This window comes from Chiloscyllium punctatum, chromosome 27, assembly GCF_047496795.1.
Source record: "Chiloscyllium punctatum isolate Juve2018m chromosome 27, sChiPun1.3, whole genome shotgun sequence".
Classification (NCBI taxonomy): domain Eukaryota; kingdom Metazoa; phylum Chordata; class Chondrichthyes; order Orectolobiformes; family Hemiscylliidae; genus Chiloscyllium; species Chiloscyllium punctatum.
Genome location: NC_092765.1, coordinates 11,087,689 through 11,106,573, shown reverse-complemented (window position 1 = coordinate 11,106,573; position 18,885 = coordinate 11,087,689). Strand labels below are relative to the sequence as shown.

Sequence of the window (18,885 nt, the reverse complement as noted above, 5' to 3'; positions counted from 1 at the left end):
ATGGCCATTTGATTCTCATCCTTGATTTTAAATCTCTCCAGTACTATAATCTTCTTTGTGAGAGAAGAAGATTTTGTAGTGGTACCATTGCTGGACTAATAATGCAGAGACTAGTTAATGCCTCTGTGGATCTGGGCTCAAATTTCACCAGTGTGGATATTGGAATTCTGCTGATTACAATGCATAGCACTCCCATCACCTCCACATCATCTCCCCCAACAACACATACCCACCCCAAGCTGATGAATCAATATTCCTTCATTTTGAGCACAATCTGGAGGTGGCAATGTTCTCTTATAGACGTATTTCAGTTTCCTTCATGCAAGAGTGGCTCGGCAGCATCTCTACTTACTGAGCTGATGGAGTCCTAAAGGACATAGCTGCCAGATCGTGTCTGTAGCGGGTGCTGAAGAAACCAATAGCGGCAAACATACAAGACGTCATCTTCACCAATCTGCTTGTCACAGCTGTATTTGTCCCTAACATGACTCAGTAGGAGTCTTTTGGGAAATAAAGTTTCATCTTTATGTTGAGGATAACCTCCATTATGTTGTGGGGCACTGCCATTAGGCTAAATTGGATAGATTTTGAACAGATCTAGCAACTGAAGCTTGGGCATTATGCAACACTGTCAGACATCAGAACAGCAGAACTATATTCAAGTACAATCTGCAGCATGGCTTATTTCCCCCTCTACTATTGCCACCAAGCCAGGGTGGATCAAGCCTGGTTCAATGAGAAGTGCAGAGGGCAGCAGCTTATACATATAAAAATTAGGTTTCAACCTGATGAAGTTGCAATACAGACTACGTCCATGCCAAATTGCACAAACTGCTAGTGCTGGACGGAGATAAGTCAGCTCACAACCAATGGATCATACCTAAACTCTGTAGTCCTGTCACATTCAGTTATAAATATTGGTGGATAATTAAACAACTCATTGGAAAAGGAGACTTTAGAAATAATCCCATCCTCAATGTTGGGGGTGCCTGGTACATCAGTGTAAAAGATTAGGCTGAAACACTCACAACAATCTTTAGCCAAGAAGCCTCTGCCTGTGGCACCTAGAATCACAGTCAATTTGATTCATTCCACTTAACTTCAAGAAACAGCTGAGGACACCAGATGCTGCAAAGACTATGGGTCCTAACAGCATCTCAGCCATAGTGTTGAAGATTTTTGCTCCAGAATTTGTCCACCCATAACCAAATTATTCAATACAGCTACCACATTGGCATCCACCAATGTGAAAAAATTACTAAAGCACGTCCTATATACACAAAGCAGAACATATCAAATCTGGACAATTCTAGGCCCATGAGTCTACTTGTGATCATATGCAAAGTAATAGAAGAATGCATCAAGATAGTGAACTGCACTTGCTAAGGAATGACCTGCTCACTTATGTTAGTTTGCAATCTGCCAGAGCCACTCAGTTTCATAGCAGAAAGTTATTTTGTGCAATGTCAAGACCAGGACTCTCTGGTTGGAAATCTGCAGTTGATTGAAAGCTAAGAAAGTTTAAGCTTTCAGCTTTTTTAGTATTCATGTAAGAAGCTATCACAGTTCACAGAAATGAACTAGTAAGTATTTGAGATTTGAGATAGAGGAGTACTGTATCTGGATTTTGATATCAGTAAAGTGATAGTTTAAGGGAATAGATGAGACATTGCTTTTCTCTTTTCTTTAATATCTTTCATACTGTGTTCCATATATACATAAAACTTGGTTTGTTTTATTTTATTATTTTATTTTTATGTATTAACTTCTGTTTTATTGTTAAAGAAAATCTGTGGCCTTGTCTGCTTATGTTTCAGTAACTGACCATCATGCTAAACGAGAAAGAAATTTCATTCTGGGATTTGATTTAGACCATAGAACAGTACAACATAGGAACAGGGCCTTTGACCCACCATGTCTATGCCAACTATGATGCCATTCTAAACTAATCATATTTGCCTGTACATGGTCCATATCCCTTATTCCCTGCCTGCTCATGTGTCCGTCTAAATGCCTCTTCAACACTGCTATTGTATATATTTTTACCACCTCCCCTAGCAGTGTGCTCCAAACTTGCCTTGCATATCTTCTTTAACCTTTCCTCCCCCCCTCACCTTAAACTTATGCTCCCTAGGACTGTATTTGACATTTTCACCCTGGAAAAAAAAGATTTCACCTATCCATGCTATCAATGCCTCATAATTTTATATACTTCTATCAGGTTGGCCCTCAGTCTCCAACGCTCTGGTAAAAACAGTCTATTTGTCCATCCTCTCCTTCCAGCTAATGTGCTCCAATCTAGATAACATCATGGTCATTTTGTTTGAACCCTCTCCAAAGCTTCCACATCCTTCCTATTGTGTGGTGACCAGAGCTGCACACAATACCCCAAGTGTTGCATAAATAAAGCTGCAATGTGACTTGACCATTTTTACACTCAATGTCTCAACTGATGAAGGTAAGCATGCTGTACACTTGTTTACTACCTTATCCACTTGTGTTGTCACACATGAACTTGCACCCAAGACTGCTTTGTGCATCAATGCTACTAAGGGTTTTGCAACTTACAGTTTATTTTCCTCTTGCATTTGTCCTCCCAAACTAAATCACCTTGCATTTTTCCAGATTAAATTCTATCTGCTATTTCTCTGCTCAATTTTCCAATTGATCTATATCCTGCTGTATGCTTTGACAAATTCCCTCACTATCCATATCTCCATCAACTTTCATGTTGTCTGGAAACTTCTAACATGGGCACTTACATTTTCATCCAAATCATTCATATATAGGTACAAGCAACAGTTGAACATCACTGCTCACAGACTTCCAGTCAGAAAAACACTCCTCCACAACTAGCCTCAATTTTTCTATGACCAAGCCAATTTTGTATCCAACTTACCAACACACTATGGATCCCATGTTCTTTAATGTTCTGGACCAACCTACCATGGGTGACATTATAAAATACCTTAGAAAAGTCAGACAATATCCACTGCCCTAACATCATTAATCATCCTTGTCACTTCTTCAAAAAACTCAATCAACTCAAATAAGACAAGACCTCCCTGTAAAAAGCAGTGCTGTTTATCCTTAATAAATCCATTCTGTTCCAAATGCAAGTAAGTCCTGTCACTAAGAAATTTCTCTTATAAGTTCCCTACCATTGATGTAATGCTCACTGGCCTTTACCTTCCTGGATTATCCCTATTGCCTATTTTTAAGCAAAGAATCAACATTAGCTATTCTCCAGTCTTCTCGCACCTTGTCTGTGGTAAAGAGGATAAAAAGTTCTCTGTCAAGGCTTCAGAAATCTCCTCCTTTGCCTCCCTCGGAATCCTGGTATTGATCCCATCAGGCCCAGATGACCTATCTGCCTTAACATTTTTGAAGACATCCAACACATCCTCCTTCTTTAATATTAACGTATACTAGATGATCAACATACCCTTCCCTAATTCTGGATTAGTGGTGCTGGAAGAGCACAGCAGTTCAGGCAGCATCCAAGGAGCAGTAAAATCGACATTTCAGGAAAAAGCCCTTCATCAGGAATACAGGCAGAGAGCCTGAAGCATGGAGAGATAAGCTAGAGGAGGGTGGGGGTGGGGAGAAAGTAGGTAAAAACAATGACTGCAGATGCTGGAAACCAGATTCTGGATTAGTGGTGCTGGAAGAGCACAGCAGTTCAGGCAGCATCCGAGAAACTCCAGCTCAGCACTGTCCCCATGACTTGTCCTACCTGCCTATCTTCTTTTCCACCTATCCACTCCACCCTCTCCCTGCCCCCGACCTATCACCTTCATCCCCTCCCCCATTCATCTATTGTACTCTATGCAACTTTCTCCTATACCGTTCCCTAATCTTACTTTCATCTATATCCTTCCCCTTGGTGAATATTGATTCAAAGTACTCATTAAGATCTCACCCATTTCCTCTGGTTTCATGCATAAAGCCGCTCCTTCGTCCTTGCGTGGATCTATCCTTTCCTTAGCTACCTTCTTGCTTCTAATATACATATGGAATGCCTTGGGATTCTCCTTCATCCTCTTTGCCAAGGACATTTCATCATCCTTTTTAGCTTTCCTAATTCTTTTATCTAAGTTCTTTCCAGCTTCCTTTATATTCTTCAAGGACCCTATCTGATTTCAGTTTTCTAAATCTTACATATGCTTCCTTTTGTCTAGTAGTAACATCAGCTGAACTCATAATAGCAAACTGTGCAAGGGACAACATAACGACAAGAAAAATAGAAGATTTCCTTATGTATTGGGAACTGTTTCAGAGTTTAAAACACCATCCAGTTACAAATAACTGGAGTACAGCACACTGAAGGGAAGGAATGAACAATAATGGGGTTTCACTCACTGGTTTCTTCTCCTGCAATACAGTTAGAGAAGACTTCAAATTTCCTTGTGGTTATAGTCTCTGATATCCTTAGATTCCTTTCAGGGAAACATTTTGCAGATCCTATTTCTTGAGAAACTGAAATGAACATGACACATCAAGGGAATAGGAAATGCTTTGAGAATCAGGTTCCTTGTCATGTCCAAGTTTCCCAACCACAAAGACAGAGAAAAATCAATTTTTGTTCTGCCCTTGTTAAAACTGGTAGACAGACAAACAGATAGAATTTGAGGCTTGGTGTATCAATGCGTCCTATTAGACTACTTTCAACACAACCAGACTGTTGGTAAGGAGGGACTCTGAAGTTACCCAAACCTTTCACTTTACCAAGCCTTATTGGAAATTGTTGACTTTTTTTTATAAGAGTACAAATCAGTGTAAAGCTCTAGCAATATTTTACTTATTCTTTGACAAACTGTGTGCTGTGCGATACTTACCTGTCCAACTTCCACCAACTTGGTAATCATCACAATACACCTGCAATATTCCTGCCACATCATCCTCCAGAAGTCATACACCATTTCTTGTTTGGGTCCTAAGAAATAAAAAAAAGGTTTGAATCACACTTTCAATTGATAAAAATGAGAGGAGGCTATTTAGCCCCATAAGCCTGTTCTGCCATTCAATGATATCATATCTGATCTAATATAATCTGATTGGGATCAAGGATGACTTTCTTCCTCTTTGGTTTTATGGGTCTTGAGTTAGGTCCAATACTGGATCTGCAAACCATGCGATATGTGGGGCAGCTGATACTTTCTGAAGCAGGTGGGTGGGATGCATGGAATTTTGCATGCTTCTCCTGCTTTTTGTATTTGGCATCCATCTGGGCTTGTCGAGTCCTTGAAGCATTTCCTCTAACCTTCATATACCCTCCTTTCTTATCAAAAATCTATCAGTATCAGATCTCAAAATTTAGAATTAATTTAGCATCAATTACGAGTTGAGGAATTTTTTTTTAAAAACACAAAGATAGGAAAATATTGAAATTGCTCCCTAATTTCACTCCTGAAGCATCTGGCTCTCATTTCAGGCAATGCCCCTAATCCTGGTCTCCGCATCCACCAAAGATATTTCTCTGATCTATCCGAAAAGCTCTCTGTAATATTTTGAAGCCTGCCTTAAATTAGAATTTAAGGCTGGGGAATGTGAATCTAATAGTTTTTCCCTGTAATTTAACCCTTCAGTCCAGATTTCATTGTGCTGCATCTACACAGTACTCCCTCCGAGGTTATTGTATCCTTCCTAAAGTTCAGTGTTCAGAACCAAACACAACGCTCCAAGTGTGGCATTGTATACTTGTAGCATGAGATCTTCTGTCTTGTATTTTAGAAATGAAAAACCGCACACCATTAGTTTTTTTGATATACTTAGTACCTGTCTGAGACCTTTTACTAAATTATATACATGGATTCCTAAGTCACTTTGGACCCCCATTGGTTTCAGCCCTTCATCATTTACAATGTAGTCCATTCTTTCCTGGTAGATCACCTCACAAATCTAACATTCAAACCCATTTGTTACAATTTTACTTATTTACCTAATCCATTAACATTGCTGTTCAATTTACTGCTTCTATCTGAAGTGTTTGCAATAGTGTCTATCTTTCTGTCATCAACAAACTTAGAAATGTGATCCTTCATTCTGTCATCCCAGTTGTTAATCAGTGAAAGTTCCTATCAGCATGTTGTGATCACAGTTAAAAAAAGTAATTGATTGTGAAATGCTCTGGGATTCACAGGTATATAAAATTGCAGCTCCTTTTATTTTCTCTCAATAATCTGCACAACAAATCTTGTATCTGTGATGAACATTTGCTTCCATTTGCTGTTGTTTTAAGTTTCCTTCAAGTAAATTTTATCTAATGGTTTGTTACGAAATCCATTCCTTACTCTCTGCCTAAATTAATTTGTGATTCACATTGCTACCCTCCCTGTTTTCTATTGTAATTTATCTCCAATGGGCCAAAGAATAGTCCACATTATACAATGAATTGGATATGTGAGCTTTGTTCAATGCTACCTTGAAGAACATTGCAGCTCAAATTTGTTTGGCATAAATCAGGATTCCTGTATGTTTCAATCTGCTTCATAGAGGGAGAACTATATATACCAGAAATGGGTTTTCAGTGCAGAGAAAGAAAAAAACATAAGAATTACAAGTAGAAGTAGGCAACACAGACTCTTGAGTCTGCTCCATCATTTAATATAATCATGGCCAATCTCATTTCAGCTTCAAGTCCACTTTCCTGTTCACTCTCTAATATCCTTCAACCGGCTACTAATTTAAAAATTCATCTATGTCATTAAATTTACTCAATGCCCCAACATCCATCATCATGGGGACAGTGAATTCCATAGATTCATGACCCTTTGACAGAAATATTTTCATTTTACCTCTGTTTTAAATCTAATACCCTTTATCCTAAAACTTTGACCTCTTGCTTGAGATTGCCCCACATGGGAAATATCTGTGCTACATTTACATTGTCAATCTCCTTCAGCATCTTATATAACTTAATTAGATCTGCTCTCATTCTTTTAAATTCCAAACAGTATAGACCTAAATGGCTCACAAAACAAGCTCCTCATCTCTGGAATCAATCTCAGTGAACCTCCTCTGAACTGCATCCAATGCAACAACATCAACATCAACAACACCAATAATCGGATCAAATTTGTATACAATACCACAGGTGCAATCTCACCCATAACCTTACAATTGCAGCACTCTTTTCCTTCAGCAATAACAGAGAATTTGAATAATAGATAAGTACTCAAATTAACACGATGCAACTAGTGGTGTTCCACAGTGATCTGTGTTGGGAATATCAATTATTCACAATATTCATTTACAACTTGAATAATGGCATAAAAAGTCAAATATCCAAATTTACTGATGACACAAAATTGGGCAGCGTTGTATACAGTGTTGAGAATAGCATAAAATTACAGCAGAATATTGATAGATGAGGTGAATGGACAAAGTATGGCAGATAGATTTTAATATAAGCACATATTTGGTTAAAGGTATACATCAGGGTATACTTTTAGAAGGCACAAAGTCAAATATAATGGATGTCCGGAGTGATTTGGGTGTTCAGGTGCATAGTTCTTTAAAATGTCATGAACAGGTGCAAAAAGTAGTCCACTTAATGGAATGCTAGCCTTCATATTGAAAGGGCTGAAGCTTAGGGATGCAAACATTGTGCTGCAGATATACAAAACTCTAGTAGACTCTACTGAGAGTACTGTGAGCAGATTTGGATGTCCTTTAGGAAGGATGATTTGGCCCTGGAGTGAGGTCAGGTCAGATTTACAAAATGATAACTTGATATCAGAGGTAAATATATTAGGCAAATTAGGCCTTTGTTCTCTAGAATTTGGAAAACTATAAGGTAATATATTTGAGATCTTCAGGGTATTAACAGAGAAAGACAGTGTAGATAAATTATCTACACTAGTTGGAGATTGTAAACCTGGGTGCATAGTCGAAGAATTAGGGCCAGGTCATTCAGTGGAAATGTTAGAAAGCACTTCTCCACACAAAATGTAATGGAGGGTTGGAACTCTCGTTTTCAAATGGTGGTCAACGCTAATTCATTTGTTAAATCTGAGATAGGCCTACGACGGACAAATGAAGTTTGGTCACAGATCAACCATAATATTATTGAGTGGCAGAGTAGGATTGAGAGCTTGAATGGCCTACCCCAGTTCCTATGTTCCTCTATGCCAAAGTTCAATTTGCCTCCCTTATTATTTGTTGTACCTGCATACTAGCTTTTGTCATGCAGTTGGAGGCATGTACTGTACCTTTAAGAGAGAGTGAATGTTGTTCTGAACTGCGAGCTTACAAACACCTGTGATATGACTAGAAAGTAGTCTCAGTGTACTGGAAAATTGAAAATATGTAACATTTGGCTGTGAAATGTATGCCTGAGTTGGTTGCTGTTTTGACAACAATTTGAATTTAACTAATCAGTTTAATTTATGCCCAGGATACTAAAACCCAATTGAGTTTGCCAACATTGAACCAATGGGATGATCCAATGTTGGGGATATAAAAATGCGGCCATTTTGAAAATTAGAGTCTGAGCAACTGCTCATTATGAAACACTCTCTATCAAAGGTATCTTGTTATGTGAAACATAGTCGCAGTAAAAAGAAAGAAGACAACCCAGGGAGATCTTCAGCCTGAAGAAGAAAGACACCAGAGATGACAGCCACTGTGTGGTTTTGAAATTAAGTTGATGTAATTTTAATACGTGTCTTATTGAAACGGCATATTGTGATAGAGTTGGAGGCAGGTAATAAGCAGTTAAGAGAAAGGGGGCTTAGAGTTTTGAATAATTGTTTAATGTCCACTTCTATAGTTAAAGAATAAATTGTTATTATTTTCTTTAAATAGTGGAATTTGACAGTTCACTGTCACTCATACTTTAATAGATTACAAGGCGAGGTTAGCTTTTCTGTGTGTTTGGTTTAATTAACAGAAGGGTTCTCTGTGGTGTTGTATCAGTTGGGGGCCCAGGTCCAAGATTTGGATAGGTTTAGACCGATCCAGTCTGAGATTTAGACAGATTTGGGCTACAAAAGGTCCCAGCAGATTTAAACACTTGCCAATTAGTGTCCTAGATCTTTAAATAATAGGTGAATGAATTAATTTAGTTTCTGTCTCTTGTAGTTGGTTAGAGTAAAAGTGAGGGAAATGGCTCTTAAGATTGCTCAAGAGGTTCTAAGGTTTGAAGATGTTTCCCAAATTTGCCAAGAAAGTTTAGAAAGACAAAGGAAGGGCACACTTTGGAATTTGTAAATAGGTTAGAATTGGGTTTAACCAGGGACAAAAAGAAAGCTGAAATTGTAATGAAGTTGGTCGAGCACTTAGGTGTATCAGAGAAACAGACAAGTGCAGCAGAGTTAGAAAAACTTAAATTGCAATTGAGGCAAATGGAGTTAGAAGATATATAAGGGGAAACAAGAGTCATGTTAGAGGAAAAAGAAAGAGAGAGAGGAAAAGGAGAAAGAGAGGAAAAAGAGAGAGAAGGTTCTTAGCTGAGCAGAGAGAGAGAGAAGAGAGAGAGGATAAAGAAAGGGAGAGAAGGTTCTTAGCTGAGCAAATAGAGAGAGAGAAAGAAAGTGAGAGGGAATTTGAATTTGAGAAGTTGCGAATTAGTCAGGAAAGTTAACAGGATGGAAATGAAAAGAGAAGGTAATGATGTCTACAAATACATTAAAACATTGCCACACATTGATGGGAAAGATGTCGAGGCCTTCCTTATTTCATTTGAAAAATTGGCTAGGCAGATGGAGTGGTCAGAGAGCTTGTGGGTAATGCTAGTTCAGACTAAGCTGGTAGGCAGAGATAGTGAGGTATTTGGCACACTGTCAGATGAGGGGTCAAGACATTACACAGATGTCAAACAGGCTATTTTGAGTGCTTATGAATTGCTACCAAAAGCATATAAACAGCGGCTCAGAAACATAAAGGGAGAACCAGGTCAGACTTACATTGAGTTCAAAAGAATTAAACATAATTTGGCTAGATGGGTGGGGGACTTAAAAATAGATAAGACCGATGAGGCTCTAAGAGAGATTATTCTGCTGTCGGAGTTTAAAAACTCACTTTCAGAGATGATAAGAATTCATGTGGATGAACAGAAAGTTCACGAAGTGAGAAGAGTGGCAGAGCTAGCAGATGAATATGTATTTGGTGCATCAGGCAAAATTTAGCTTCTGGCAAGAACTTCATCCTGTGAGGGATAGAAATTGGGAGAAGGGGAGATCCTTCACTACAAAACAAAGAGTAGAGCACACTGGTAATAGTTTACCACAGGTGAGAAAAGAAGCCCAAGAGGGTGATAAGGAGGTGAAAGGGCTCCGGTGTTTCCACTGTGGTAAAGTGAGACACGTAAAGTCACAGTGTTGATTGTTGAAGAAAGACACTGTAGGAAAAGATGTGATAACAGAGGCTAAGCCAGTGGGATTAGTGAAAGTAGTAAAGAAAACCCCAAGAAAAGTTGAGGAGCTGCAGGAGAGTGCACGTTCTAGGCAGGGGCTGGGTATGGAGTTAGTGTCTGATCTCTATAAGGACTTCCCATTTGTGGGTAAAGTTTACTGAGGAAGAACAGCAGGAGAAGGGAAAGAAGTTATAATTTTGAGAGATATAGGAGCTAATCAATCTCTAATAGTGAGATGCATGGATTTGCACTCTTTCTGACATGTTACCCAAGAAGGTGATAATTTGTGGAATAGATGGACAGAAATTTAGCATTCCCCTGTGTAAGATCACCTTGGAGAGCCAAATGAAGACTGGGGAAGTAACAGTGGGGGTGATTGACAGACTGTCAGTTCCAGGAATACAGTTTATTCTTGGCAATGATTTAGCAGGATCCAAGGTAGGGGTGATACTCCTTGATGTGTAGAAGCCAAGAGAAGGCCAGGAAACTGAGGAGTTAAAAGAAAAATACTTTAGAAGTTTTCTAGACTGTGTAGTAACAGGATCCCACTATCATAAGTCATGGCAAGAAGCAAAACCTAAAGAGAAAGATGATGGAGTTGAGGTTAAGTTAGTGGACACCCTGTTTGATGCAATAGTGCAGGAAAAACCTGAACAGGCAGAGGGTCAGGCAGAAGCATTTAGTCCTGAAAGACTAATGGACTTACAACTGAAAGATGAGACAATAAAAGATATATACATATATTGATGCATACTCAGAAAAGGAATCTGAGTGTATTACTGAGGGTTATGAACTTAAAAGATACTCCTTAGTTGAAAACGGAGACCACGGCAGGTTAGTACAGAGGAGAATTGGGTGGAAGTGCACCAGATTATGTTGCCTGTACCATACAGACAGGAAGTGTTACAGGCAACATATGAGTTACCAGTAGGAGGTCATCTATGAGTGAGGAAGACTCAGATTATGGTACAAAAGTATTTCTATTGGCCTGAACTGCACAAGAATGTAGTTAAATTTTGCCATACATGTCATATGTGTCAAATGGTAGGTAAGTCACAGGCAGTAATAAAACCAGCACCTTTGTTGCCAATTCCCATATTTGAAGACCCTTTCACGCAGGTTATAATTGATTGTGTAGGTCCCCTTCCTAAAACTAAAAGTGAGAACCAGTACTTGTTAACCATAATGGATGTGTCTCCCAGATTTCCAAAGGCAATTCCATTATGGAGTATTAAGGCAAAAAGGGTGGTGAATGGATTAGTAGCTTTCTTTATGTGGCAGGAGCTACCCAGAGAGTTTCAGTCATACCACGGGTCTAATATTATTGCTAGACTGTTTAAGGAAGTCATGGATAGCTTAGGCATACAGCTCTTTAAATCAAATGTATACCACCCTGAATCCCAGGGAGCTTTGGAAAAGTGGCATCAGACTTATGCGGGTCATAAAAATGACGCATTATCACAGATTTAAAGAAAACATGATAGATAAAATTGGACAGATTTCAATGTTATAAATATGTGCAAGCAGAAATTAATATGAAAATATAATTTAGATTAATGACCTGTGTATTTAATTGTAATGGGATTAATAATTTTTAAAATGAAGCCATATTTTCATTATGATAGTTCATTTTTTTCTTAAAGGGGGAGGTGCTATGAGGTTGAAGGAATGTTCTGAACCTTTAAGAGAGAATGAATGTTACTCTGAATTGAAAGCTTACAAACACTTGTGATATGACTAGATAGTAGTCTCAGTGTGTACTGGAAAACTGAAAATATGCAACATTTGGTTGTGAAATGAATACCTGAGTTGTTTGCTATTTCGAATTTAACCAATCTGTTTAAAACATGTCCCATGATATCAAACCCCAACCAAGTGCAAATTTATTATTTTGCCAACATTGAACCAATGAGATGATCTGATGTTGGGAAAATACGAATGCGGCCATTTTGAAAATTAGAGTCAGAGCAACTGCCATCGAGAGAGACCCAAGAAATTAGGAAACACTCTCTATGAAAGGTACCTTTTTATATGAAACATACTCGCAGTAAAAAGAAAGAAGACAACCAGGAAGATCTTCAGCCAGAAGAAGAAAAACACCGAAGATGGCAGCCACTGTCTGGTTTTGAAATTAAGTTGATGTAATTTTAATAAGTGTTTTATTGCAACAGCATATTGTGATAGAGTTAGAGGCAGGTAAAAAGCAGTTAAGAGAAAGGGGGGGTTTAAGGTCATGAATAGTTGTTGTTTAATATTCCTTCTACAGTTAAAGAATAAATTGATATTATTTTCTTTAAATAGTAGAATTTGGGAGTTCACTGTCATTCATATTTAACAGATTACGAGATAAGGTGGGTTTTTCTGGGTGTTTGGTTTAATTAACAGAAGTGTTCACCACCGTGTCGTACCACTTTCTGTAATTCATGTATGAAGACATCAAAAGCCTTCTGCACTGAAGTACTCTGAATTTCTCTTCATTTTGATGATAAATGTCCTCTATTCCTCCCACCAGAATAGATAACCTCATACTTATCCACACTAAAGTTTGGCCCATTCACCTAATCTATCCATATCCATTTATAAATTTCTTGTTTATTCATTGCAACTTACTGTCCAACCTATTTTAGTGTCATCTGCAAATTTGGCTACTGTACTTTCCATCCCCACAGCCAGGCCATTGATACAGATTGTAAATTTTAGGGGCCTGAGGACTGAACCCTGTGGCACCCCACTAGATATATCTTACCAACTCTGATTATATCTTACTAAGACTGATTAATTCTGACTCTGTTTTTTCTTGGTTAGCCAATCCTCTGTCCAAGCTCATACTATTACCCGTAACTCTATGTGATCTCATCTTATGTGTTAAACTTTTGTGTGGCACCTCATCAAATTACTTCTGGAAGTCATCTGCATCTCCATTGTCCACATTAGTTGTTACGTTTTCAAAGAACTTTAGCAAACATGATTTATCCTTCATAAAATCATGTTGACTCTGATAAATTGAATTTTAACTTTCCAAATGTTACTTCCTTAATAATGGATTTTAACAACTTCCGAATGGCACGTTAAACTAACTAGTTCATAGTTTTCTACTCATTGCTTTTTTGAATAAGAGTGTTATATTCACATTTTCCCAGTCCAAGACATCCAGGGAATTTTGGAATATCATAACCAATGGATTCACTATTTCTGCAGCCACTTCTTAAGATCCTAGGATGTAGGCCATCTTGCCCTGCCTTCAATTCCACAAGTTTGTTCAGTACTTTCCCCTGGTGATGATGATTGTTATAAATTCTGCATTATATGTAATTATGACCATAATGGGGTTCCAATAGTTCCAAACTGTTCATTCTATGGAGTTCTTTCAGCACTTTATTTTTATGTCGGGTTTCAAGTATTTGCAGAATTTTGCTTTGAATAATTTTTACCAACAATATTAAACTTCTGCTGTTCTACACAGAATTCTGCAGACTTACCTTGTGCTGCAATGAAGTATTTTGCTTTGTGATCAGCCTGTAGAGGTCACCAGAAAAACTGTATTAATGAAAATACATTTTGCATATACTTGAAAACAACTGCATGCATAGCTTCACATAATTCAAAGCAACCTGCATTAGTTGCTTCAGAAGTCATGTCAACTCTATTCAATGTTTACTTATACATATTGTGCCTGTTAATGTGGACATGGTTCATGGGCACTTTAATGTGGTTATGCAGGAAAATATCCCATTCCATTCTACTCAGAGGTGAGGGACTTTGATTTGGACAGTTGCTGCAATTTTTCTGAGGATGCTCCAATTAACACGCTTCAACTGCATTTTTTTTCCCCAATGCCTCCATTTCAAAATTTTAGATGTTCTCCTGGTCTCTGTGGCAAAAAGCAGTCTTTAAACAATGATACAAAATAACTCAAAATTAAAAAGAATAGATTCAACAATGGCTTTTGAAGAGTTTAATCAATTCAAGTACTGCATTGAATCTAATTATTAATTTGGATGTCAGTAATAAGTAATGTCTACAAAAAATCATGTTTTATTGAAATGAAGCATGAAAGGCATTGTAGAAAATTGCTGGATGGGAGAGATTCCTGATTTCACCTCCGCTTGATTAGTTAATTCACCACTGGGATGAAATTAAAGGTCTTCCATCTGTTTAGCTGTTCTGAATGATGTATTTACACCTGCTCCACTGTACTCAAATAAACACATTATCTCTATACCACATTTATATCTTTCCAGAATTACCACATCTCAGTTACATTGGAGCTTTATTTCAAAATCATCCTCAGAATCAAAACAGAAGCTCAACTGGATTTTATCATTCAGTCAAAACAATGATGAAGTGTGTTACAATAAAGTATGTATTAAGCAGCAACACTCCTTCTATTATGCAGTGCAACATATCCCCGAAGTACACTCTACCCCCTTACCTACTTCACAACACATAAAGTGAGCAGTAAATGCATTTTTCATTTCTAAACTAGCAGTCATCCAATGTACTGATGTATCCCTTTTAAGAAATATACTACTAATCTACAACACGTACTCAGAACATGTCATGCATGGCTCAGCTGCATTCTAAGTGGCAACATTTTATCAATTCTAACCATCTGGAAGTTCTCATGTTACTTCAAATCAACTGTGGTGTCAGACAATGTGTCAGTCAGCAGACAGGACAAAAGATCATCAAGAATTTGATGATGGATACTATCAAGTCCTGTAGCTTTTTGAGCAATGCTTAGTTAGACCAGAATCAAACAGCTAGTGAACATAATAAAGTTGCCACAGTATTGATTTATTCTTTTTTTATTAATATTCCTTGCTCAGTAGTTCAATGTAACCTAAAAATCTGTAAAAGGTACAACCATATTTCTGTATCTACTATGTATTTTAACTCTGTAAATCCAATCTTGGATTTGTGAGAACTGGATTCTGGAATTTAGATGATTAGGCAAAAGCGAGGACTGCAGATGCTGGAAACCAGAGTCTAGATTAGAGTGGTGCTGGAAGAGCACAGCAGGTCAGGCAGCATCCGAGGAACAGGAAAATCGACATTTCGGGCAAAAGCCCTTCATCAGGAATGGAGGCAGGGAGCCCATTTCCTAACTACTTCAAGTGTATACAGCTTCCCCCAGCACCTCCAGCCACGATTATCAAATTCTAATACATTAATAGAGCAAACTTTTTTTTTGTGCTTATGCAGTTTTATTCAACTAACTCTCGCCACTACTTACTGAAGGACTGAAAAATCAGGAAAAGAGTCTGGCTGAAGATTTGTCTATCAAGACACTGCTAAGTTTAACTGCATTCTTAAGCCCATCCTTTTAACTGAAACATCATGATGAAATACAGATCAAAAATGTCAAGTTTCACTTATATTCCAAAGCACCGAACAGATGAACATATGAATGAAGAGCAGCATCCTTCCTGTTACATAAATGCTTCCCCAGATGGAGGGAGGTCCAATACATCAATTTCTAATGACATGATAAATTCGCTCAAATTCTTCATATAAAAAAGCTCTTTAAACTGGCAGAAGAAAATCAATTTGTCCACAAATTTAAAATAAAAGACAAACATACAAATAACCAAATTTCACCACAAAAACTGACAAAATCTCAACATGATACATTTCGTGTCATACTCACTTCCCCGTTTATCTTTGCCTGCACTCCAAATGAGGAAGGTGTGTAAAAACCAACAGATGCAAATATATCAGTGAAGGGAAAGATCATATCCAAACACAAAAATAAGGAACATTCTCATGGTACAATTTTTCTTTTGCATAATAAATGTGCAAAAGTCTTTTGTACAACTGTTTGGAGGATAAGTCGAAGTTAAGAAGTGAAGTTCAGTATAGCCTTACAAGATGAATCACTATTGTTAATAGTTTTAGCTATATTTCATTCTCTTTATCCTTTGACACTTTAACACTTTGCTGACATGTCATTTAAGTAGCCATTATTAATGTAAGTCTTGTGATGATAAATAGTTTCACCATGGTGAGGAGGGGAAAGATTGAGCAACTATCCCAATATATCCTGATTTAATCTAATGCCTGTTTATGTCTCTCAACAACTATCATTAAATCGTACTGAAGAACAGAACCCCTGATCAATTTTTTTCCTTACTCTAAGAGTGCTAAGTTAAATTGTGGTATTCCTACTTATAACGCAGCCTACTCAGACCAAGAATTGAAAGTGAAACACTTCTGTTTTTTGGTTCAGTTTTCACTGGGTGAATGTGCTCAGCAAAGGGACAAATAATATGTATCATATTTGTTCAGAAGACCAAGAGACCCTTGCACACATTGATTTGCATTTTTATATACTAATGATGAATCAAAATGATTGGGAATTAAGTTGGACAATTTTTTTAATGTAGTGATACTCATACTTTATGACTTTATCTCCACTAATTATAATTTTATTTTAACCATGACAAATTGCAAAATTAGAACATTTAAATCTCAACTCAAATGCTTTTCTTTCCCCAGCTTGTTACTTGGTCTGATTTCTGGTCATTGTGAATATTGGAGATTGATAATAACTAAAGTCCTATTAATATTTCAAATTCTGGACTTTCACTTTCAAACCCTTTTTTAATTGATCCAGCAACTCTCCCCTTCCTGACTACATTTAGATGAATAGATATACAGTATTCTGGAATCTGGATGACCTGGCAGTTGGATTTTAGCTCTGTAAAACAATCTAACTAATTTTACACTAATGTCAAAGCATTATGAAAGTTTCTTGTTGTTTCTGATAATGCTGAAACCAAAGTTCAAATAGCCAAAAAAAGGCATTAATTCTGTAGGAATGAGCTAAAATCACTTTATTGAATATTAGTCAGCCATAAATCCAAAATAATTGCCTGAACAAATCTGAACTGAGCCATATATGGTTATATTAAAAACATCTGAGCAAATTTGGACTCAGAATGATTAAGATAGTTCCTTTAAAAAAAAGGACAACACAAACAGCAGATAGAAAACATGTTCCAGGCTGAAGGGTGACCTTGTAGAGGTTTATAAAATCATGAGGGGCATGTACAGGATAAATAGACAAAGTCTCTTCCCTGGAGTGGGGAAGTCCAGAACTAGAGGGCATAGATTTAGTGTGAGAGGGGAAAAATGTAAAAGAGACCTAAGGGGCAACATTTTCATGCAGAGGTACATATATGGAATGCGCTGCCAGAGGAAGTGGTGGAGTCTAGTACAATTGCAACATTTAAAAAGCATTTGGATGGGTTTATGAACCAGAAGGGCTTGGAGGGATGTGGGTCGGGTGCTGGCAGGTGGGACTAGATAGGGTTGGGATATCTGGTCGGCATGGATGAGTTGGACCAAAGGGTCTGTTTCCATGCTGTGCATCTCTATGACTCTATGACTCTATTTGAGTCTTTCAGATTTCATGAGCTGCAGATTCTGAGACTAGGAAATTTGCAGTACATTTGGACAACGTATGTGTTGGGGTTTGTATGGCTGGGGTGAAAGACAAATATTTGTGTTTGACAATTAGCAATCAAATGGGCTCCTAGAGTCTAGTTGTAGTTACTTTCAACTTCTGACACTGCATAGAAAGGTGCCTATTTTATTCTCCAGTATTTTGCTGATGGTTTGCATCTGAATGCCTGACATAACTTTGGTAAGTTTTTGCAATCTGGCAAAGAACCAACAGTTCCAAATCTAAAATCTGACCTCAATCCAAATGTTTGTTAATGTCAGGACCATGCCTTGAAACATGCAGTATGAAGGAATCAACTGATTTCCAGCTTTAGTTTACTAATTAGTCACGAACTAATCTGACATTTGAACTACTGTAAGCACTGACATACATAAATATTCACACACAAAAATGTATTATTACTGAGATCAAATATTACATCTGCTGTTAAACATAATGCAAGTTATTGCCTAAAAACAATGGAATCTCAACTAAAGTTTGGTCATTTATGAATTAGCAATGCCAAAAAAAACTTAATAAACTTGTGTTCCTCCCTAATAGTTCTTCAGATTTTAATGCAGACATGTTCATGAAACTGATAAAGTAATTTGAAGCTGTTTATGAAATGTCAACACAAAAATGATTGTGGAGACAGGAAAGGTGAGTTCTGACATTATACACCTTCAAAGGACTGGAAGTCATGGTCAGTCAATTTTTGTTTTATTTCTAGCACAGCTCACTCAGATATGAATCTTTCTTTTCTCCACCAACCCCTTTCAACAAGTCCTACTGTCCCTGAACCACAGGAGTCTAAGAAGGTGGGTCAACATTACCTTCTCCAGGCAATTAGGGATGAGTAATAAATTGTGACCCAGCCAGTGATACCAACTTCTCACCTCTCAGGAATGCATAACAAAAAAAAAGCTATAATGGTCTTGAGGCAAGATAGTTCAACTGGCCTAATCTAGGGTGGTTTGGAGTTCAGAACATAAAGCTACTCCTGGTTTTAGTACAATCCATATAACAATGGTAGCCGTATTCAGAGTGGTTGCAGGGGTGGCTGGTGGGGAAAACAAAGAAT

General features: G+C 37.6%; 1 protein-coding gene across 1 annotated transcript in view; it reads right to left on the bottom strand.

Annotated features, from left to right (window-relative positions):
- Positions 1-18,885, bottom strand: part of LOC140453410 (receptor-type tyrosine-protein phosphatase U-like) — a 476,064-nt gene that overhangs the window by 78,929 nt on the left and 378,250 nt on the right. The window contains exons 24-26 of the mRNA XM_072548057.1: positions 16,008-16,025; positions 13,837-13,873; positions 4,839-4,936 (exon numbers count right to left, since the gene is read on the bottom strand). Of these exons, the coding sequence (XP_072404158.1) occupies positions 4,839-4,936; positions 13,837-13,873; positions 16,008-16,025 (153 nt within the window). The remainder of the gene's footprint in view (positions 1-4,838; positions 4,937-13,836; positions 13,874-16,007; positions 16,026-18,885) is intronic.